The sequence below is a fragment of the Apodemus sylvaticus genome, chromosome X (assembly GCF_947179515.1).
Source record: "Apodemus sylvaticus chromosome X, mApoSyl1.1, whole genome shotgun sequence".
NCBI classification, from domain to species: Eukaryota; Metazoa; Chordata; class Mammalia; order Rodentia; family Muridae; genus Apodemus; species Apodemus sylvaticus.
The window spans coordinates 81,259,000-81,283,201 of NC_067495.1; the positions used below are offsets into that span (position 1 = coordinate 81,259,000).

A 24,202-nucleotide genomic window follows, 5' to 3' on the forward strand; every position below is an offset into this window, starting at 1 on the left:
GAAGAAGAAGAAGAAGAAGAAGAAGAAGAAGAAGAAGAAGAAGAAGAAGAAGAAGAAGAAGAAGAAGAAGAAGAAGAATTAACCAAGTAAATGTAAGTTCTTAGAGGGACAAGCAATTATAATGCCTCTGTGGCATGCCCTACATGTGCTTTACATTGGGCCTGTGAGCACACTTGAATGTCTTGATCTTTGTAAATGATAGGTCCCAACATGGTAGACTTCTGCAGCATAAAATGCACTTTGGTTTGAAAGAGAAGAAGAAGATGAAGAAGAAGGAGGTGGAGGAGGAGGAGGAACTGGAAAAGGAGGAGAAGAAGGAGAAGAAGCAAAAGAAGAAGGAGAAGGAGAAGAAGAGGACGAGGAGGAGGAGGAGGAGGAGGAGGAGGAGGAGGAGGAGGAGGAGGAGGAGGAGGAGGAGGAGAGGAGAAGGAGAAGGAGAAGAAGAAGAAGAAGAAGAAGAAGAAGAAGAAGAAGAAGAAGAAGAAGAAGAAGAAGAAGAAGAAGAAGAAGAAGAAGAAGAAGAAGAAGAAGAGGAAGAAGAAATTAAACAAGTAAATGTAAGTTCTTAGAGGGACAAGCAATTGTAATGCCTTTTATGTTCTCTTGTTTCCACCTTCTCAAAATAAACCTTGAACATTTCTCACATATATACATATATATAATTACAGCATAACATATACACATGCATGGACATCCAAAAAAATTGTTGTCTGCATTATGAACTTAAAATATAGTTCTCTCTGACATGTTCCATAAATGCCAAAAAATCAAGTTACAATACAATGCAAATTGTAGAGATTGCTATAACAGCTTGAGAAAATAATAGACATGAAAATATGAAGATATCTGTTGGAATATTTTATGATTGAATATGGTAAAAGCAACGCACAATACTAGACATTATTTTCGGGACAAAATCGTTGAGAAAGTATTGGAATTCCTGATACTTTTGGTGCTATTTAGACTTTCTCGCTCATTTCCTGAAAGTCTAAGTGTTAACACTCTGGTGTGTACCAGTGTCCTGGTCTTCAGATGTATCAGTTTCTTGAAATTCTTCTAGGAAGCAGTCATAAGGTTCATCACTATTCTGATGTCTTTTATTAGAAAGGTCTTCAATCTCAGGCATTTCCTGGTAATCTTCAGGTGCATATTGCTCATCGCCACATATTTCTTGACATGGTTCAAGTGAATTTACTTCAGGCTTAGTTGTTACTTCAATTACTTCGTAAGAATCTGTGGGTACAGTTATTTCTTTGCAAATCTCACTTAAAGGGTAATCAGGTTCATCTCTTCCATACGTTTGAGCTGTAGGTATGACTTCCCAACAGTTGAAGAAGTCTTCAGGAATAGATTCTTTTAGAAGTTGCTCAAAAGTGGATTTCTCTGATTCGGGTGATTTTTGGCATATGTTGAGAAGAAAGTCTTCAGGTCCAGTGAAATATTGGTTTGTTTCAGAAAAACAGTTCATTACTGATGTATCATGGTATCTAGCAGAATTTTCCCCACTTGTATTTTGGCTTATGTTGAGAAGAAAGTCTTCACGTCCAGTCAAATATTGGTCTGTTTCAGAAAAACAGTTCATGACTGCTGTATCATGGTATCTAGCAGAATTTTCCCCACATATAAAGCTTTCCCGGTGTATTTCAAAACAATATTCTTCCAGAAGATCTTTTGGAGATGAGGTTAAATGTGGAAGGGCTTCTGTTTCAGAGTGCTGAGATTCTTTCCGGGCAGGTGTCACCTGTGATGCCTTTTCTACTTGTAATAGAGGTTCTGCATTTGTTTCTGAACATTGTTGTTTATTTAAACCCTTTTTATTTGCATTCCTTGATCTCCGTCTCTTATGAATCTTTTGTTCTTCAAGATGCCATTGTAACATTTGCTTCATTTCTCTTTCATGTTTTCTTTTTTTGAGTTGTTCTCTATTTCGTAAATGCCAAGATCCAATGACAAGTGGCTCATAGGTCTTTTCTTGATCAGTGTCAGTTGTCTGGTAATGTATCCCATCAAATGGGTGCTTCTTAAGGTCCATCTTACCACATTAGCTTCCTGGTTTCCTTCAGTAAATCAGGAAGAGAGCTTTCAGAGAGTCAGTGATCTTCCTGCTGTCTCCCTGTCCCAGTAGGGAGTCTTTCTATCACAAAGCCTTTGGTGATGATGCTAAGAATGCTGATGACATGATGACATGCTTACCATTCTATGAGCTCATAATGGTAACTAACCCTAACATAATGGTAAATGCCCTATCTCACGTACTAATAACTTTAATAGTTTTATTAAGCAAGAAGCAAAAATATTTTTTAAAATGATGGTGAAAAATATTGTCTTTCTCCCTATCTAAGGATCTTACCCCATTATAATAGGTTGTTAGGGCTCAAGGCAATAGCACCAATCATGTGGCTTGAAAGTCTCACAAATACACCTGAACCAAAATTATCACAGAGGTATAAAACGATGATAACATCAGTTTCATATCAGTAGTATCATATCCTTAATAAATGATTTTGGGGGTTTAGAGTTGATATTACCTTATCATACCTCATTTTCTTTTCACAACCCTTCTTATAGTCTTCCAGGTTGATCTAGGATCCCAAATTAGAACTATGATAGGTTTGGCTTTAATTATGAAAAGCAAGGTAGGTTCCTATGATTTCTAAATAACTCTGACAACTATTGTCTTTTTCTTTTTAATTGTCTATTTCTTTAACAGTTACTGGTCATGTGAATGTTACACAACTTTATGGTAAAATTTACTTTTTAGAAAATTTGTAAGACCTCCAGCTGGACTAGAACCATTTGTAGAAAATTCTGGTGGTTTTGTGTGTGTGTGTGTGTGTGTGTGTTGTTTTTGTTGATTTTATTTCTGGTTTTTTTTGTTTTTTTGTTTTTTGTTTTGTTTTATTTTCTTCTTACCACTGGATGGCTGTAGATCCTTTGTCAAAGACCAATTGACCAGAGGTATGTAGGCTTATATCTGGATTTTCAGTTCTATTCCATTGCTCAAACTGCTTGACACTATACCAATACCATGCAGTTTTTAACGCTATTGATATGTAGTAGTGCTTGAGGTAGGCAATACTGATATCCCCAGAATTTTTCCACTGTTGTGAATAGTTTTAACTATTCTGTATGGTTTTTTTTTTAATTCCAGATGAATTTGCAAATTGCTCTTTCTAACTCTGTGAAGAATTGAGATGCAAGTTCAATAGGGATTACATTGAATCTTTATATTGGTTTTGGCAAGATGGACATTTTCACTATATTAATCCTGTCAATCCAAGCGCATGGAAGATTGTTCCATCTTCTGAGGTCTTCTTAGATTTCTTTTTTCAAAGACTTGAAGTTCCTGTCATACCAATCTTTAACTTGCTTCGTTAGAGTAAAACTAAGATACTTTATATTGCATCAGCCTATTTCCTCCAAGATAAAAATTGCAAGACTCTACAAATGGCTATAAATGCAGATATACAGGACATGAAAAAATCCATCAGAGCCTTGCAGGATACCTATCCTCTCTGGCAGAAGTACTCTTACAGAACAGAAGAGGCCTAGACTCTTCTTGCTGCTCCTCCAGCAGGGAGAATTCTGTATAGCCTTAGGTGAGGAATGTTGTGGCTATGCTGACTACTCAGGGGTGATCAAAAAATCCCTGGCCTTATGCAGAAAGAAACTACAAAACAAAAAATCAGAAAAAACAGTCTCAGGGTTGATATGAGTCCCTCTGAGAGTGATCTCCTTGGCTAACCAGACTTGTTGCTGCCCTGACAATTTCTTTTATATTCTGATGTTTGTTGCTATCAAGAGCGAGTTTGGCAGATTGGCTGTAAACTCAGGAATGTCACATGTAGGTGACATTGGTTGCCAGGGCAATGACATACCTTCCCAGAATCCCCTTGACAAACTTACCTGCACACAGGTTACATCATAGCCTTAATAAAAGACAGACCCTTCCTCACTTTCAACCCTTCTTTTTTTTGTCTCTCTCTATTTCCTCTCTTTGTCTCCAATAAACCTCTGCCACATTGATCTGCTTTGGCCTGGTGTGGTCTGCCTAGATATCAATGTTGGTCTTGACTTATAGTTCCTCAATAATCAATGCTTTAGCTATGATCCCCACACAACAATACCAGGCCATGGAAACATCTCAAGGATTTGAGATGACCGATTTCTCAAGGGGGTAATGGGAAGACTGAGCCAAGCTGAATCCATGACCGACTTTAAAATGACAGTACAGGAGAATAGGCCAAGATCTCTATTTCCAAGAACTGGGAAATTTCCAGGTTTGTCAGTTACTGGGAAAATCCCAGACCTCAGGCAGCCAATCAGAATCTATACCACCATCAGAAACTGCCCTGCTACCTGGCCTAAGGCAAGGACACTGGGTCAGCAACGGTTTCCAGGATACCCCAACAACAGTTTCCACCCCTCCCCCACCAGCTAGAAATGGTTCTGGAATGTAAGTAGATACAGAACCAACCTACCACTCTGTGGAATGCCCTACATGTGCTTTACATTGGGCCTGTGAGCACACTTGAATGTCTTGATCTTTGTAAATGATAGGTCCCAACATGGTAGACTTCTGCAGAATAAAATGCACTTTGGTTTGAAAGAGAAGAAGAAGATGAAGAAGAAGGAGGTGGAGGAGGAGGAGGAACAGGAAGAGGAGGAGAAGAAGGAGAAGAAGCAAAAGAAGAAGGAGAAGGAGAAGAAGGAGAAGAAGGAGAAGAAGAGGACCAGGAGGAGGAGGAGGAGAAGGAGGAGGAGGAGGAGAAGGAGGAGAAGGAGGAGGAGGAGGAGGAGAAGAAGAAGAAGAAGAAGGAGGAGGAGGAGGAGGAGGAGGAGGAGGAGGAGGAGGAGGAGGAGGAGGAGGAGGAGGAGGAAGAGAAGGAGAAGGAAGGAGAAGGAGAAGGAGAAGGAGAAGGAGAAGGAGAAGGAGAAGTAGAAGGAGAAGGAGAAGGAGAAGGAGAAGGAGAAGGAAGGAGAAGGAGAAGGAGAAGGAGAAGGAGAAGGAGAAGGAGAAGGAGAAGGAGAAGGAGAAGGAGAAGGAGAAGGAGAAGGAGAAGGAGAAGGAGAAGGAGAAGGAGAAGGAGAAGGAGAAGGAGAAGGAGAAGGAGAAGGAGAAGGAGAAGAAGAAGAAGAAGAAGAAGAAGAAGAAGAAGAAGAAGAAGAAGAAGAAGAAGAAGAAGAAGAAGAGGAAGAAGAAATTAAACAAGTAAATGTAAGTTCTTAGAGGGACAAGCAATTGTAATGCCTTTTATGTTCTCTTGTTTCCACCTTCTCAAAATAAACCTTGAACATTTCTCACATATATACATATATATAATTACAGCATAACATATACACATGCATGGACATCCAAAAAAATTGTTGTCTGCATTATGAACTTAAAATATAGTTCTCTCTGACATGTTCCATAAATGCCAAAAAATCAAGTTACAATACAATGCAAATTGTAGAGATTGCTATAACAGCTTGAGAAAATAATAGACATGAAAATATGAAGATATCTGTTGGAATATTTTATGATTGAATATGGTAAAAGCAACGCACAATACTAGACATTATTTTCGGGACAAAATCGTTGAGAAAGTATTGGAATTCCTGATACTTTTGGTGCTATTTAGACTTTCTCGCTCATTTCCTGAAAGTCTAAGTGTTAACACTCTGGTGTGTACCAGTGTCCTGGTCTTCAGATGTATCAGTTTCTTGAAATTCTTCTAGGAAGCAGTCATAAGGTTCATCACTATTCTGATGTCTTTTATTAGAAAGGTCTTCAATCTCAGGCATTTCCTGGTAATCTTCAGGTGCATATTGCTCATCGCCACATATTTCTTGACATGGTTCAAGTGAATTTACTTCAGGCTTAGTTGTTACTTCAATTACTTCGTAAGAATCTGTGGGTACAGTTATTTCTTTGCAAATCTCACTTAAAGGGTAATCAGGTTCATCTCTTCCATACGTTTGAGCTGTAGGTATGACTTCCCAACAGTTGAAGAAGTCTTCAGGAATAGATTCTTTTAGAAGTTGCTCAAAAGTGGATTTCTCTGATTCGGGTGATTTTTGGCATATGTTGAGAAGAAAGTCTTCAGGTCCAGTGAAATATTGGTTTGTTTCAGAAAAACAGTTCATTACTGATGTATCATGGTATCTAGCAGAATTTTCCCCACTTGTATTTTGGCTTATGTTGAGAAGAAAGTCTTCACGTCCAGTCAAATATTGGTCTGTTTCAGAAAAACAGTTCATGACTGCTGTATCATGGTATCTAGCAGAATTTTCCCCACATATAAAGCTTTCCCGGTGTATTTCAAAACAATATTCTTCCAGAAGGTCTTTTGGAGATGAGGTTAAATGTGGAAGGGCTTCTGTTTCAGAGTGCTGAGATTCTTTCCGGGCAGGTGTCACCTGTGATGCCTTTTCTACTTGTAATAGAGGTTCTGCATTTGTTTCTGAACATTGTTGTTTATTTAAACCCTTTTTATTTGCATTCCTTGATCTCCGTCTCTTATGAATCTTTTGTTCTTCAAGATGCCATTGTAACATTTGCTTCATTTCTCTTTCATGTTTTCTTTTTTTGAGTTGTTCTCTATTTCGTAAATGCCAAGATCCAATGACAAGTGGCTCATAGGTCTTTTCTTGATCAGTGTCAGTTGTCTGGTAATGTATCCCATCAAATGGGTGCTTCTTAAGGTCCATCTTACCACATTAGCTTCCTGGTTTCCTTCAGTAAATCAGGAAGAGAGCTTTCAGAGAGTCAGTGATCTTCCTGCTGTCTCCCTGTCCCAGTAGGGAGTCTTTCTATCACAAAGCCTTTGGTGATGATGCTAAGAATGCTGATGACATGATGACATGCTTACCATTCTATGAGCTCATAATGGTAACTAACCCTAACATAATGGTAAATGCCCTATCTCACGTACTAATAACTTTAATAGTTTTATTAAGCAAGAAGCAAAAATATTTTTTAAAATGATGGTGAAAAATATTGTCTTTCTCCCTATCTAAGGATCTTACCCCATTATAATAGGTTGTTAGGGCTCAAGGCAATAGCACCAATCATGTGGCTTGAAAGTCTCACAAATACACCTGAACCAAAATTATCACAGAGGTATAAAACGATGATAACATCAGTTTCATATCAGTAGTATCATATCCTTAATAAATGATTTTGGGGGTTTAGAGTTGATATTACCTTATCATACCTCATTTTCTTTTCACAACCCTTCTTATAGTCTTCCAGGTTGATCTAGGATCCCAAATTAGAACTATGATAGGTTTGGCTTTAATTATGAAAAGCAAGGTAGGTTCCTATGATTTCTAAATAACTCTGACAACTATTGTCTTTTTCTTTTTAATTGTCTATTTCTTTAACAGTTACTGGTCATGTGAATGTTACACAACTTTATGGTAAAATTTACTTTTTAGAAAATTTGTAAGACCTCCAGCTGGACTAGAACCATTTGTAGAAAATTCTGGTGGTTTTGTGTGTGTGTGTGTGTGTGTTGTTTTTGTTGATTTTATTTCTGGTTTTTTTTGTTTTTTGTTTTTTGTTTTGTTTTATTTTCTTCTTACCACTGGATGGCTGTAGATCCTTTGTCAAAGACCAATTGACCAGAGGTATGTAGGCTTATATCTGGATTTTCAGTTCTATTCCATTGCTCAAACTGCTTGACACTATACCAATACCATGCAGTTTTTAACACTATTGATATGTAGTAGTGCTTGAGGTAGGCAATACTGATATCCCCAGAATTTTTCCACTGTTGTGAATAGTTTTAACTATTCTGTATTGTTTTTTTTTTTAATTCCAGATGAATTTGCAAATTGCTCTTTCTAACTCTGTGAAGAATTGAGATGCAAGTTCAATAGGGATTACATTGAATCTTTATATTGGTTTTGGCAAGATGGACATTTTCACTATATTAATCCTGTCAATCCAAGCGCATGGAAGATTGTTCCATCTTCTGAGGTCTTCTTAGATTTCTTTTTTCAAAGACTTGAAGTTCCTGTCATACCAATCTTTAACTTGCTTCGTTAGAGTAAAACTAAGATACTTTATATTGCATCAGCCTATTTCCTCCAAGATAAAAATTGCAAGACTCTACAAATGGCTATAAATGCAGATATACAGGACATGGAAAAATCCATCAGAGCCTTGCAGGATACCTATCCTCTCTGGCAGAAGTACTCTTACAGAACAGAAGAGGCCTAGACTCTTCTTGCTGCTCCTCCAGCAGGGAGAATTCTGTATAGCCTTAGGTGAGGAATGTTGTGGCTATGCTGACTACTCAGGGGTGATCAACAAATCCCTGGCCTTATGCAGAAAGAAACTACAAAACAAAAAATCAGAAAAAACAGTCTCAGGGTTGATATGAGTCCCTCTGAGAGTGATCTCCTTGGCTAACCAGACTTGTTGCTGCCCTGACAATTTCTTTTATATTCTGATGTTTGTTGCTATCAAGAGCGAGTTTGGCAGATTGGCTGTAAACTCAGGAATGTCACATGTAGGTGACATTGGTTGCCAGGGCAATGACATACCTTCCCAGAATCCCCTTGACAAACTTACCTGCACACAGGTTACATCATAGCCTTAATAAAAGACAGACCCTTCCTCACTTTCAACCCTTCTTTTTTTTGTCTCTCTCTATTTCCTCTCTTTGTCTCCAATAAACCTCTGCCACATTGATCTGCTTTGGCCTGGTGTGGTCTGCCTAGATATCAATGTTGGTCTTGACTTATAGTTCCTCAATAATCAATGCTTTAGCTATGATCCCCACACAACAATACCAGGCCATGGAAACATCTCAAGGATTTGAGATGACCGATTTCTCAAGGGGGTCATGGGAAGACTGAGCCAAGCTGAATCCATGACCGACTTTAAAATGACAGTACAGGAGAATAGGCCAAGATCTCTATTTCCAAGAACTGGGAAATTTCCAGGTTTGTCAGTTACTGGGAAAATCCCAGACCTCAGGCAGCCAATCAGAATCTATACCACCATCAGAAACTGCCCTGCTACCTGGCCTAAGGCAAGGACACTGGGTCAGCAACGGTTTCCAGGATACCCCAACAACAGTTTCCACCCCTCCCCCACCAGCTAGAAATGGTTCTGGAATGTAAGTAGATACAGAACCAACCTACCACTCTGTGGAATGCCCTACATGTGCTTTACATTGGGCTTGTGAGCACACTTGAATGTCTTGATCTTTGTAAATGATAGGTCCCAACATGGTAGACTTCTGCAGAATAAAATGCACTTTGGTTTGAAAGAGAAGAAGAAGATGAAGAAGAAGGAGGTGGAGGAGGAGGAGGAACAGGAAGAGGAGGAGAAGAAGGAGAAGAAGCAAAAGAAGAAGGAGAAGGAGAAGAAGGAGAAGAAGGAGAAGAAGAGGACCAGGAGGAGGAGGAGGAGAAGGAGGAGGAGGAGGAGAAGGAGGAGAAGGAGGAGGAGGAGGAGGAGAAGAAGAAGAAGAAGAAGGAGGAGGAGGAGGAGGAGGAGGAGGAGGAGGAGGAGGAGGAGGAGAAGGAGAAGGAAGGAGAAGGAGAAGGAGAAGGAGAAGGAGAAGGAGAAGGAGAAGGAGAAGGAGAAGGAGAAGGAGAAGGAGAAGGAGAAGGAGAAGGAGAAGGAGAAGGAGAAGGAGAAAGAGAAGGAGAAGGAGAAGGAGAAGGAGAAGGAGAAGGAGAAGGAGAAGGAGAAGGAAGGAGAAGGAGAAGGAGAAGGAGAAGGAGAAGGAGAAGGAGAAGGAGAAGGAGAAGGAGAAGGAGAAGGAGAAGGAGAAGGAGAAGGAGAAGGAGAAGGAGAAGGAGAAGGAGAAGGAGAAGAAGAAGAAGAAGAAGAAGAAGAAGAAGAAGAAGAAGAAGAAGAAGAAGAAGAAGAAGAAGAAGAAGAAGAAGAAGAAGAAGAAGAAGAAGAAATTTAACAAGTAAATGTAAGTTCTTAGAGGGACAAGCAATTACATGCCTTTTATGTTCTCTTGTTTCCACCTTCTCAAAATAAACCTTGAACATTTCTCACATATATACATATATACAATTACAGCATAACATATACACATGCATGGACATCCAAAAAAATTGTTGTCTGCATTATGAACTTAAAATATAGTTCTCTCTGACATGTTCCATAAATGCCAAAAAATCAAGTTACAATACAATGCAAATTGTAGAGATTGCTATAACAGCTTGAGAAAATAATAGACATGAAAATATGAAGATATCTGTTGGAATATTTTATGATTGAATATGGTAAAAGCAACGCACAATACTAGACATTATTTTCGGGACAAAATCGTTGAGAAAGTATTGGAATTCCTGATACTTTTGGTGCTATTTAGACTTTCTCGCTCATTTCCTGAAAGTCTAAGTGTTAACACTCTGGTGTGTACCAGTGTCCTGGTCTTCAGATGTATCAGTTTCTTGAAATTCTTCTAGGAAGCAGTCATAAGGTTCATCACTATTCTGATGTCTTTTATTAGAAAGGTCTTCAATCTCAGGCATTTCCTGGTAATCTTCAGGTGCATATTGCTCATCGCCACATATTTCTTGACATGGTTCAAGTGAATTTACTTCAGGCTTAGTTGTTACTTCAATTACTTCATAAGAATCTGTGGGTACAGTGATTTCTTTGCAAATCTCACTTAAAGGGTAATCAGGTTCATCTCTTCCATACGTTTGAGCTGTAGGTATGACTTCCCAACAGTTGAAGAAGTCTTCAGGAATAGATTCTTTTAGAAGTTGCTCAAAAGTGGATTTCTCTGATTCGGGTGATTTTTGGCATATGTTGAGAAGAAAGTCTTCAGGTCCATTGAAATATTGGTTTGTTTCAGAAAAACAGTTCATTACTGATGTATCATGGTATCTAGCAGAATTTTCCCCACTTGTATTTTGGCTTATGTTGAGAAGAAAGTCTTCACGTCCAGTCAAATATTGGTCTGTTTCAGAAAAACAGTTCATGACTGCTGTATCATGGTATCTAGCAGAATTTTCCCCACATATAAAGCTTTCCCGGTGTATTTCAAAACAATATTCTTCCAGAAGGTCTTTTGGAGATGAGGTTAAATGTGGAAGGGCTTCTGTTTCAGAGTGCTGAGACTCTTTCCGGGCAGGTGTCACCTGTGATGCCTTTTCTACTTGTAATAGAGGTTCTGCATTTGTTTCTGAACATTGTTGTTTATTTAAACCCTTTTTATTTGCATTCCTTGATCTCCGTCTCTTATGAATCTTTTGTTCTTCAAGATGCCATTGTAACATTTGCTTCATTTCTCTTTCATGTTTTCTTTTTTTGAGTAGTTCTCTATTTCGTAAATGCCAAGATCCAATGACAAGTGGCTCATAGGTCTTTTCTTGATCAGTGTCAGTTGTCTGGTAATGTATCCCATCAAATGGGTGCTTCTTAAGGTCCATCTTACCACATAAGCTTCCTGTCTTCCTTCAGTAAATCAGGAAGAGAGCTTTCAGAGAGTCAGTGATCTTCCTGCTGACTCCCTGTCCCAGTAGGGAGTCTTTCTATCACAAAGCCTTTGGTGATGATGCTAAGAATGCTGCTGACATGATGACATGCTTACCATTCTATGAGCTCATAATGGTAACTAACCCTAACATAATGGTAAATGCCCTATCTCACGTACTAATAACTTTAATAGTTTTATTAAGCAAGAAGCAAAAATATTTTTTAAAATGATGGTGAAAAATATTGTCTTTCTCCCTATCTAAGGATCTTACCCCATTATAATAGGTTGTTAGGGCTCAAGGCAATAGCACCAATCATGTGGCTTGAAAGTCTCACAAATACACCTGAACCAAAATTATCACAGAGGTATAAAACGATGATAACATCAGTTTCATATCAGTAGTATCATATCCTTAATAAATGATTTTGGGGGTTTAGAGTTGATATTACCTTATCATACCTCATTTTCTTTTCACAACCCTTCTTATAGTCTTCCAGGTTGATCTAGGATCCCAAATTAGAACTATGATAGGTTTGGCTTTAATTATGAAAAGCAAGGTAGGTTCCTATGATTTCTAAATAACTCTGACAACTATTGTCTTTTTCTTTTTAATTGTCTATTTCTTTAACAGTTATTGGTCATGTGAATGTTACACAACTTTATGGTAAAATTTACTTTTTAGAAAATTTGTAAGACCTCCAGCTGGACTAGAACCATTTGTAGAAAATTCTGGTGGTTTTGTGTGTGTGTGTGTGTTGTTTTTGTTGATTTTATTTCTGTTTTTTTTTTTGTTTTTTTGTTTTTTGTTTTGTTTTATTTTCTTCTTACCACTGCATGGCTGTAGATCCTTTGTCAAAGACCAATTGACCAGAGGTATGTAGGCTTATATCTGGATTTTCAGTTCTATTCCATTGCTCAAACTGCTTGACACTATACCAATACCATGCAGTTTTTAACACTATTGATATGTAGTAGTGCTTGAGGTAGGCAATACTGATATCCCCAGAATTTTTCCACTGTTGTGAATAGTTTTAACTATTCTGTATTGTTTTTTTTTTTAATTCCAGATGAATTTGCAAATTGCTCTTTCTAACTCTGTGAAGAATTGAGATGCAAGTTCAATAGGGATTACATTGAATCTTTATATTGGTTTTGGCAAGATGGACATTTTCACTATATTAATCCTGTCAATCCAAGCGCATGGAAGATTGTTCCATCTTCTGAGGTCTTCTTAGATTTCTTTTTTCAAAGACTTGAAGTTCCTGTCATACCAATCTTTAACTTGCTTCGTTAGAGTAAAACTAAGATACTTTATATTGCATCAGCCTATTTCCTCCAAGATAAAAATTACAAGACTCGGCGGCGGTGGCGGCAGCAGCGACGGCAGCGGCAGCAGTGTCTGCTCCAGCTGAAGGGCCATCAGCAGTGGAACCAAGGCGTCACAGGGACCAGTTAGGCCCTGTGCCCACGACCACTGACCTTCGCTGACCAGCTGGGCGGCAAGACACTGCAGTTGTGCTGCGCCTGTCCTGCACGGAGGCCACTTCAGAACTCGGCCTCCCACCAGTCAGGAGAGGAGCATCCATCTTGGTTCCGTACTCCAGGGATCGGACAGACTGAGGTACACAAACATAATCCGAGGCCAACACTGCTGTGGTCTGAGCCCGACGGGCGTTGGCCTGCACCCAGGCCCTGGGCGGGTCGGGGGGCCATCGGGGTGCCAACCCAGCCAGGAGGTTTTTTGCCCAGGCCTGCGAGTGCGCCGCCGCCATTTTGCCTGCAGGATGACAGAGAGCTCAGGCGGCAGACCTGTAACAGGCATAGCCTAAGGCTAACAAAGCGGGGGTCCAGGCCACAAAAGGCACAGGACTGACCCCAAGAACTGGGCGGCTTGGTGGGCCATCTGTGAGTCAACCTGCCCAGGTGATTGTTAGCAAAGCAGACTCTCCCGGCGCTTTCAGGGAGCACGGTGCGCACGACCGCCATCCTAGTCACCTGGCAGACCCAATTAACAGTCATAGCCCTAGGGGAACTTTGCTCGGACCTTGGCCTCCCAGGCTTTTGCCTGGACTCAGGGACTGGGCGGCCAGGCTAACCTTGTGTGCGACAGCCCGGTTGGCGCATCGGCTGCCAGCGGAGTGAGCGGAACACAGGGGAGGTCACAGTAGCATACACCGTCGGCACTCCCTGGGGATGCACACAGGCTCCATCTGGTCCACAGACACAATCTGGGCAAGGCCTCAGGCAGAAGCCCTTAGCTCTACTCTCTCAGCTTCCGGATCCAGATCAGTCTGGGCGGCAGCATTACATCTCCAAGTCCTGCAAGTGGCTAGCTGGGCTTCCGGGCGGCCAGCTGGGAGAAGTCAGTGTGCTCCAGTGAATCCAGCGGGCCCCAGCGGGAGCCTTCGGGTGCCTGCCTTGGGATCTGAACAGCCTGGGCAGCAGCACACTGTCTACAAGCAGTGCAGGAGGTAAGCTGTGCACCAGAGGCCATCTGGGAAGGGGCAGCTTGCACTGGTGAGTCCAGCACTGACAAGATAAACTAACACCAGTGAGAACTAGATGGCAAAAGGCAAACGCAGGAACGTCACTAACAGAAATCAAGGCAATATGGCAACATCTGAACCCAATTCTCCTCTACCAACATGTCCTGGATACCCCATCACACCAGTAAAACAAGATTTGGATTTAAAATCACTGGTCATGATGCTGGTACAGGAACACATGAAGGACATACATAAAGAAATTCAGGAGAAAATGGATCAAAAGTTAGAAGCCCTTGCAAGGGAAACACAAAAATCATTGAAAGAAATCCAGGAGAATACAAAAGCCAACAAGGAGGAAATGCAAAAAAACACTTAAAGAAATACAGGAGAACTTTGGTCAACAGGCTGAGGTCATGAAAGACGAAACACAAAAATCTCTTAAAGAAATACAGGAGAACTTTGGTCAACAGGCTGAGGTCATGAAAGACGAAACACAAAAATCTCTTAAAGAATTACAGGAAAACACAAACATGCAAGTGAAGGAGCTAAGCAAAACCATCCAGGATCTAAAATCAGAAGTAGAAACAACTAAGAAAACTCAAAGGGAGACAACTTTGGAGATAGAAAGCCTTGGGAAGAAATCAGGGGACAGAGATGCAAATATCAACAACAGAATACAAGAGATAGAAGAAAGAATCTCAGATGCTGAAGATTCCATAGAAACCATGGACTCAACAGTTAAAGAAAATGCAAAATGCAAAAAAGCTTGTAACCCAAAATATCCAGGAAATCCAGGACACAATGAGAAGACCAAACCTAAGGATTATAGGCATAGATGAGAGTGAAGATTTACAACTTAAAGGGCCAGCAAACATCTTCAATAAAATTATGGAAGAAAACTTCCCTAACCTAAAGAGAGAGATGCCCATGAATATACAAGAAGCCTACAGAACTCCAAACAGACTGGACCAGAACAGAAATACTTCCCGTCACATAATAATCAAAACACCAAATGTTCTAAACAAAGAAAGAATACTAAAGGCAGTAAGAGAAAAAGGCCAAGTAACATATAAAGGAAGACCTATCAGAATCACAGCAGACTTTTCACCTGAGACTATGAAGGCTAGAAGGTCCTGGGCAGATCTCCTGCAGGACTCTAAGAGAACACAAATGCCAACTAAAACTACTATATCCAGCAAAACTCTCAATCACCATAGATGGAGAAACTAAGATATTTCATGACAAAACCAAGTTTACCCAATATCTATCCACAAACCCGGCCCTAAAAAGGATAATAGGAGGACAACACCAATACAAGGAGGGAAACTTCACCCTGGAAAAAGCAAGATAGTAACCTTTCATCAAACCCAAAAGAAGTTAAGCATTCAAATTTAAAAAGTAACGTCAAAAATGATAGGAAGTAACAATCACTATTCCTTAATATCTCTTAACATCAATGGACTTAATGCCCCAATAAAAAGACACAGACTAACTGAATGGATACGTAAACAGGACCCTACATTTTGCTGCTTACAGGAAACACACCTCAGGGTCAAAGACAAACACTACCTTAGAGTAAAAGGCTGGAAGACAATTTTACAAGCAAATGGTCTCAGGAAACAAGCTGGAGTAGCCATTTTAATATCAGATAAAATTGACTTTCAACCCAAAGTCATCAAAAGAGACCCTGAGGGACACTTCTTGCTGGTCAAAGGAAAAATACAAAAAGAAGATCTGTCAATCCTGAACATCTATGCCCCAAATGCAAGGGCACCCTCTTTCGTAAAAGAAACTTTATTAAAACTAAAAGCACACATTGCACCTAACACAATAATTGTGGGTGACTTCAACACTGCACTTTCCTCAATGGACTGATCAGGAAAACAGAAACTAAACAGGGACACAATGAAACTAATTGAAGCTTTGGACCAATTAGATTTAACAGAGATATATAGAACATTCTATCCTAAAACAAAAGAATATACTTTTTTCTCAGCACCTCATGGTACCTTCTCCAAAATCGACCATATAATTGGTCACAAGACAGACCTCAACAAATATAAGAAGATAGAACTAATCCCATGCCTCCTATCTGATCACTATGGAGTAAAAGTGGTCTTCAATATCAACAGAAACAACAGAAAGCCCACATACACGTGGGAACTGAACAATACTCTACTCAATGATACCTTGGTCAAGGAAGAAATAAAGAAAGAAATTAAAGACTTTTTAGAACACAATGAAAATGAAAACACAACATACCCAAATCTATGGGACACAATGAAAGCAGTGCTAAGAGGAAAACTCATAGCCCTGAGTGCCTCCAAAAAGAAAATGGAGAGAGCATACATTACCAGCTTAATGACACAACTGAAAGCCCTGGAACAAAAAGAAGCTATTTCGCCCAGGAGGAGTAGAAGGCAGGAAATCATCAAACTCAGGGCCGAAATCAATCAAGTAGAAACAAAGAGAACCATACAAAAAATCAACAACACCAGGAGCTGGTTCTTTGAGAAAATCAACAAGATAGATAAACCCTTAGCCAGAATGACCAAAAGGGCACAGAGAAAGTCTCCAAATTAACAAACTTAGAAATGAAAAGGGAGATATAACAACGGAAACTGAGGAAATCCAAAAAATCATCAGATCCTACTACAAGAGCCTATACTCAACACAACTGGAGAATCTGGAGGAAATGGACAATTTCCTTGACAGATACCAAATACCAAAATTAAATCAGGACCAACTAGACCATCTAAACAGTCCCATAATGCCTAAAGAAATAGAAGGAGTCATAGAAAGTCTTCCAACCAAAAAAAGCACAGGACCAGATGGCTTCAGTGCAGAATTCTACCAGACCTTCAAAGAAGAGTTAACACCAATACTCTTCAAACTATTCCACAAAATAGAAACAGAAGGAACACTACCTAATTCCTTCTACGAAGCCACAATTACGCTGATACCAAAGCCACAAAAAGATCCAACAAAGAAAGAGAACTTCAGACCAATTTCCCTTATGAACATCGATGCAAAAATACTCAATAAAATTCTTGCCAACCGAATCCAAGAACACATCAAAACGATCATCCACCATGATCAAGTAGGCTTTATCCCGGGAATGCAGGGTTGGTTCAATATACGGAAATCCATCAATACAATCCACTACATAAACAAACTCAAAGAACAAAACCACATGGTCATTTCATTGGATGCTGAAAAAGCATTTGACAAAATTCAGCATCCCTTCATGCTTAAAGTCTTGGAGAGAACAGGAATTCAAGGCCCATACCTAAACATAGTAAAAGCAATATACAGCAAACCGGTAGCCAGCATCAAACTAAACGGAGAGAAACTTGAAGCAATCCCACTGAAATCAGGGACCAGACAAGGCTGCCCCCTTTCTCCTTATCTTTTCAATATTGTACTTGAGGTACTAGCTCGGGCAATTCGACAACATAAGGAGGTCAAAGGGATACAAATTGGAAAGGAGGAAGTCAAACTATCATTATTTGCAGACGACATGATCGTCTACCTAAGTGACCCAAAGAACTCCACTAGAGAGCTCCTACAGCTGATAAACAACTTCAGCAAAGTGGCAGGTTACAAAATCAACTCAAGCAAATCAGTGGCCTTCCTATACTCAAAGGATAAACAGGCTGAGAAAGAAATTAGGGAAATGACCCCCTTCACAATAGCCACAAACAGTATAAAGTATCTTGGGGTGACTCTTACCAAACATGCGAAAGATCTGTATGGCAAGAACTTCAAGACTCTGAAGAAGGAAATGGAAGAAGACCTCAAAAAATGGGAAAACCTCCCATGCTCATGGATCGGTAGAATCAATATAGTTAAAATGGCCATTTTGCCTAAAGCACTATACAGATTCAATGCAATACCCATCAAAATCCCAACTCAATTCTTCACAGAGTTAGAAAGAGCAATTATCAAATTCATCTGGAACAACAAAAAACCCAGGATAGCTAAAACTATTCTCAGCAACAAAAGAAAATCTGGGGGAATCAGTATCCCTGACCTCAAGCAATACTACAGAGCAATAGTATTAAAAACTGCATGGTATTGGTACAGTGACAGGCAGGAGGATCAATGGAACAGGATTGAAGATCCAGAAATGAACCCACACACCTATGGCCACTTGATCCTCGACAAAGAGGCTGAAAACATCCAATGGAAAAAAAGATAGCCTTTTCAACAAATGGTGCTGGTTCAACTGGAGGTCAGCATGCAGAAGAATGCGAATTGATCCATCCTTGTCTCCTTGTACTAAGCTCAAATCCAAATGGATCAAGGACCTCCACATAAAGCCAGACACTCTGAAGCTAATAGAAAAGAAACTGGGGAAGACCCTTGAGGACATCGGTACAGGGAGAAAGTTTCTGAACAGAACACCAATAGCGTATGCTCTAAGAGCAAGAATTGACAAATGGGACCTCATAAGGTTACAGAGTTTCTGTAAGGCAAAGGACACCATCAAGAGGACAGATCGGCAACCAACAAATTGGGAAAAGATCTTCACCAATCCTACATCAGATAGAGGGCTAATATCCAATATATATAAAGAACTCAAGAAGTTAGACTCCAGAAAACCGAACAACCCTATTAAAAAATGGGGTACAGAGTTAAACAAAGAATTCTCACCTGAAGAACTTCGGATGGCGGAGAAGCATCTTAAAAAATGCTCCACTTCATTAGTCATTAGGGAAATGCAAATCAAAACAACCCTAAGATTTCATCTTACACCAGTCAGAATGGCTAAGATTAAAAATTCAGGAGACAGCAGGTGTTGGAGAGGGTGCGGAGAAAGAGGAACACTCCTCCACTGCTGGTGGGGTTGCAAATTGGTACAACCACTCTGGAAAGCAGTCTGGCGGTTCCTCCGAAAACTGGGCACCTCACTTCCAGAAGATCCTGCTATACCACTCCTGGGCATATACCCAGAGGATTCCCCACCATGTAATAAGGATACATGCTCTACTATGTTCATAGCAGCCCTATTTATAATTGCCAGATGCTGGAAAGAACCCAGGTATCCCTCAACAGAAGAGTGGATACAAAAAATGTGGTATATCTACACAATGGAGTACTATTCAGCCATTAGAAACAATGAATTCATGAAATTCTTAGGCAAATGGATGGAGCTAGAGAACATCATACTAAGTGAGGTAACCCAGACTCAAAAGGTGAATCATGGTATGCACTCACTAATAAGTGGTTATTAACCTAGAAAACTGGAATACCCAAAACATAATCCACACATCAAATGAGATACAAGAAGAAAGCAGGAGTGGTCCCTGGTTCTGGAAAGACTCAGTGAAACAGTATTTGGCAAAACCAGAACGGGGAACTGGGAAGGGGTGGGAGGGAGGACAGGGGAAGAGAAGGGGGCTTACGGGACTTTCGGGGAGTGGGGGGGGGCTAGAAAAGGGGAAATCATTTGAAATGTAAATAAATTATATCAAATAAAAAAAAAAAAAACAAAAAAAAAAAAAAAAAAAAATTCAGGAGACAGCAGGTGTTGGAGAGGGTGTGGAGAAAGAGGAACACTCCTCCACTGCTGGTGGGGTTGCAAATTGGTACAACCACTCTGGAAATCAGTCTGGCGGTTCCTCCAAAAACTGGGCACCTTACTTCCAGAAGATCCTGCTATACCACTCCTGGGCATATACCCAGAAGACTCCCCACCATGTAATAAGGATACATGTTCTACTATGTTCATAGCAGCCCTATTTGTAATTGCCAGATGCTGGAAAGAACCCAGGTATCCCTCAACAGAAGAGTGGATGCAAAAAATGTGGTATATCTACACAATGGAGTACTATTCAGCCATTAGAAACAATGAATTCATGAAATTCTTAGGCAAATGGATGGAGCTAGACAATATCATACTAAGTGAGGTAACCCAGACTCAAAAGGTGAATCATGGTATGCACTCACTAATAAGTGGATATTAACCTAGAAAACTGGAATACCCAAAACATAATCCACACATCAAATGAGGTACAAGAAGAAAGGAGGAGTGGCCCCTGGTTCTGGAAAGACTCAGTGAAACAGTATTCAGCAAAACCAGAACGGGGAAGTGGGAAGGGGTGGGTGGGAGGACAGGGGAAGAGAAGGGGGCTTGCGGGACTTTCGGGCAGTGGGGGGGCTAGAAAAGGGGAAATCATTTGAAATGTAAATAAATTATATCGAATAATAAAAAAAAATTACAAGACTCTACAAATGGCTATAAATGCAGATATACAGGACATGGAAAAATCCATCAGAGCCTTGCAGGATACCTATCCTCTCTGGCAGAAGTACTCTTACAGAACAGAAGAGGCCTAAACTCTTCTTGCTGCTCCTCCAGCAGGGAGAATTCTGTATAGCCTTAGGTGAGGAATGTTGTGGCTATGCTGACTACTCAGGGGTGATCCAAAAATCCCTGGCCTTATGCAGAAAGAAACTACAAAACAAAAAATCAGAAAAAACAGTCTCAGGGTTGATATGAGTCCCTCTGAGAGTGATCTCCTTGGCTAACCAGACTTGTTGCTGCCCTGACAATTTCTTTTATATTCTGATGTTTGTTGCTATCAAGAGCGAGTTTGGCAGATTGGCTGTAAACTCAGGAATGTCACATGTAGGTGACATTGGTTGCCAGGGCAATGACATACCTTCCCAGAATCCCCTTGACAAACTTACCTGCACACAGGTTACATCATAGCCTTAATAAAAGACAGACCCTTCCTCACTTTCAACCCTTCTTTTTTTTGTCTCTCTCTATTTCCTCTCTTTGTCTCCAATAAACCTCTGCCACATTGATCTGCTTTGGCCTGGTGTGGTCTGCCTAGATATCAATGTTGGTCTTGACTTATAGTTCCTCAATAATCAATGCTTTAGCTATGATCCCCACACAACAATACCAGGCCATGGAAACATCTCAAGGATTTGAGATGACCGATTTCTCAAGGGGGTAATGGGAAGACTGAGCCAAGCTGAATCCATGACCGACTTTAAAATGACAGTACAGGAGAATAGGCCAAGATCTCTATTTCCAAGAACTGGGAAATTTCCAGGTTTGTCAGTTACTGGGAAAATCCCAGACCTCAGGCAGCCAATCAGAATCTATACCACCATCAGAAACTGCCCTGCTACCTGGCCTAAGGCAAGGACACTGGGTCAGCAACGGTTTCCAGGATACCCCAACAACAGTTTCCACCCCTCCCCCACCAGCTAGAAATGGTTCTGGAATGTAAGTAGATACAGAACCAACCTACCACTCTGTGGAATGCCCTACATGTGCTTTACATTGGGCCTGTGAGCACACTTGAATGTCTTGATCTTTGTAAATGATAGGTCCCAACATGGTAGACTTCTGCAGAATAAAATGCACTTTGGTTTGAAAGAGAAGAAGAAGATGAAGAAGAAGGAGGTGGAGGAGGAGGAGGAACAGGAAGAGGAGGAGAAGAAGGAGAAGAAGCAAAAGAAGAGGAGAAGGAGAAGAAGGAGAAGAAGGAGAAGAAGAGGACCAGGAGGAGGAGGAGAAGGAGGAGGAGGAGAAGGAGGAGGAGAAAGAGGAGGAGGAGGAGGAGAAGAAGAAGAAGAAGAAGAAGAAGAAGAAGAAGAAGAAGAAGAAGAAGAAGAAGAAGAAGAAGAAGAAGAAGAAGAAGAAGGAAGGAGGAGGAGGAGGAGGAGGAGGAGGAGGAGGAGGAGGAGGAGGAGGAGGAGGAGGAGGAGGAGGAGGAGGAGGAGGAGGAGGAGGAGGAGGAGGAGGAGAAGGAGAAGGAGAAGGAGAAGGAGAAGGAGAAGGAGAAGGAGAAGGAGAAGGAGAAGGAGAAGGAGAAGGAGAAGGAGGAGGAGGAGGAGGAGGAGGAGGAGGAGGAGGAGGAGGAGGAGGAGGAGGAGGAGGAGGAGGAGGAGGAGGAGGAGGAGGAGGAGGAGGAGGAGAAGGAGAAGGAGAAGGAGAAGGAGAAGGAGAAGGAGAAGGAGAAGGAGAAGGAGAAGGAGAAGGAGAAGGAGAAGGAGAAGGAGAAGGAGAAGGAGAAGGAGAAGGAGAAGGAGAAGGAGAAGGAGAAGGAGAAGGAGAAGGAGAAGGAGAAGAAGAAGAAGAAGAAGAAGAAGAAGAAGAAGAAGAAGAAGAAGAAGAAGAAGAAGAAGAAGAAGAAGAAGAGGAAGAAGAAATTTAACAAGTAAATGTAAGTTCTTAGAGGGACAAGCAATTACAATACCTTTTATGTTCTCTTGTTTCCACCTTCTCAAAATAAACCTTGAACATTTCTCACATATATACATATATATAATTACAGCATAACATATACACATGCATGGACATCCAAAAAAATTGTTGTCTGCATTATGAACTTAAAATATAGTTCTCTCTGACATGTTCCATAAATGCCAAAAAATCAAGTTACAATACAATGCAAATTGTAGAGATTGCTATAACAGCTTGAGAAAATAATAGACATGAAAATATGAAGATATCTGTTGGAATATTTTATGATTGAATATGGTAAAAGCAACGCACAATACTAGACATTATTTTTGAGACAAAATCGTTGAGAAAGTATTGGAATTCCTGATACTTTTGGTGCTATTTAGACTTTCTCGCTCATTTCCTGAAAGTCTAAGTGTTAACACTCTGGTGTGTACCAGTGTCCTGGTCTTCAGATGTATCAGTTTCTTGAAATTCTTCTAGGAAGCAGTCATAAGGTTCATCACTATTCTGATGTCTTTTATTAGAAAGGTCTTCAATCTCAGGCATTTCCTGGTAATCTTCAGGTGCATATTGCTCATCGCCACATATTTCTTGACATGGTTCAAGTGAATTTACTTCAGGCTTAGTTGTTACTTCAATTACTTCGTAAGAATCTGTGGGTACAGTGATTTCTTTGCAAATCTCACTTAAAGGGTAATCAGGTTCATCTCTTCCATACGTTTGAGCTGTAGGTATGACTTCCCAACAGTTGAAGAAGTCTTCAGGAATAGATTCTTTTAGAAGTTGCTCAAAAGTGGATTTCTCTGATTCGGGTGATTTTTGGCATATGTTGAGAAGAAAGTCTTCAGGTCCAGTGAAATATTGGTTTGTTTCAGAAAAACAGTTCATTACTGAGGTATCATGGTATCTAGCAGAATTTTCCCCACTTGTATTTTGGCTTATGTTGAGAAGAAAGTCTTCACGTCCAGTCAAATATTGGTCTGTTTCAGAAAAACAGTTCATGACTGCTGTATCATGGTATCTAGCAGAATTTTCCCCACATATAAAGCTTTCCCGGTGTATTTCAAAACAATATTCTTCCAGAAGGTCTTTTGGAGATGAGGTTAAATGTGGAAGGGCTTCTGTTTCAGAGTGCTGAGACTCTTTCCGGGCAGGTGTCACCTGTGATGCCTTTTCTACTTGTAATAGAGGTTCTGCATTTGTTTCTGAACATTGTTGTTTATTTAAACCCTTTTTATTTGCATTCCTTGATCTCCGTCTCTTATGAATCTTTTGTTCTTCAAGATGCCATTGTAACATTTGCTTCATTTCTCTTTCATGTTTTCTTTTTTTGAGTAGTTCTCTATTTCGTAAATGCCAAGATCCAATGACAAGTGGCTCATAGGTCTTTTCTTGATCAGTGTCAGTTGTCTGGTAATGTATCCCATCAAATGGGTGCTTCTTAAGGTCCATCTTACCACATAAGCTTCCTGTCTTCCTTCAGTAAATCAGGAAGAGAGCTTTCAGAGAGTCAGTGATCTTCCTGCTGACTCCCTGTCCCAGTAGGGAGTCTTTCTATCACAAAGCCTTTGGTGATGATGCTAAGAATGCTGCTGACATGATGACATGCTTACCATTCTATGAGCTCATAATGGTAACTAACCCTAACATAATGGTAAATGCCCTATCTCACGTACTAATAACTTTAATAGTTTTATTAAGCAAGAAGCAAAAATATTTTTTAAAATGATGGTGAAAAATATTGTCTTTTCCCTATCTAAGGATCTTACCCCATTATAATAGGTTGTTAGGGCTCAAGGCAATAGCACCAATCATGTGGCTTGAAAGTCTCACAAATATACCTGAATCAAAATTATCACAGAGGTATAAAACGATGATAACATCAGTTTCATATCAGTAGTATCATATCCTTAATAAATGATTTTGGGGGTTTAGAGTTGATATTACCTTATCATACCTCATTTTCTTTTCACAACCCTTCTTATAGTCTTCCAGGTTGATCTAGGATCCCAAATTAGAACTATGATAGGTTTGGCTTTAATTATGAAAAGCAAGGT

General features: G+C 40.2%; 4 protein-coding genes across 4 annotated transcripts; all 4 read right to left on the reverse strand.

Moving 5' to 3' along the window:
* Nucleotides 1-988: 988 nt before the first annotated feature.
* Nucleotides 989-2,032, reverse strand: LOC127674567 (hemogen-like). The gene has a single exon (XM_052170286.1). The coding sequence runs from the start codon at nt 2,030-2,032 to the stop codon at nt 989-991; it is 1,044 nt and encodes a 347-aa protein (XP_052026246.1).
* A 3,617-nt stretch (nt 2,033-5,649) lies between these two features.
* On the reverse strand, nt 5,650-6,693 carry LOC127674568 (hemogen-like). The gene has a single exon (XM_052170287.1). It carries the CDS (start codon nt 6,691-6,693, stop codon nt 5,650-5,652), a length of 1,044 nt encoding a protein of 347 aa, XP_052026247.1.
* Nucleotides 6,694-10,356: 3,663 nt separating this feature from the next.
* LOC127674569 (hemogen-like) lies at nt 10,357-11,400 on the reverse strand. Its single transcript, XM_052170288.1, has one exon. The coding sequence runs from the start codon at nt 11,398-11,400 to the stop codon at nt 10,357-10,359; it is 1,044 nt and encodes a 347-aa protein (XP_052026248.1).
* Nucleotides 11,401-22,553: 11,153 nt separating this feature from the next.
* On the reverse strand, nt 22,554-23,597 carry LOC127674570 (hemogen-like). The gene has a single exon (XM_052170290.1). It carries the CDS (start codon nt 23,595-23,597, stop codon nt 22,554-22,556), a length of 1,044 nt encoding a protein of 347 aa, XP_052026250.1.
* Between the last annotated feature and the right edge of the window lie 605 nt (nt 23,598-24,202).

What these genes read in the sequence shown, in the direction of transcription:
- LOC127674569 (XM_052170288.1), bottom strand. Translation starts at nt 11,400, where the DNA reads ATGGACCTTAAGAAGCACCCATTTGATGGGATACATTACCAGACAACT.
- LOC127674570 (XM_052170290.1), bottom strand. Translation starts at nt 23,597, where the DNA reads ATGGACCTTAAGAAGCACCCATTTGATGGGATACATTACCAGACAACT.
- LOC127674568 (XM_052170287.1), bottom strand. Translation starts at nt 6,693, where the DNA reads ATGGACCTTAAGAAGCACCCATTTGATGGGATACATTACCAGACAACT.
- LOC127674567 (XM_052170286.1), bottom strand. Translation starts at nt 2,032, where the DNA reads ATGGACCTTAAGAAGCACCCATTTGATGGGATACATTACCAGACAACT.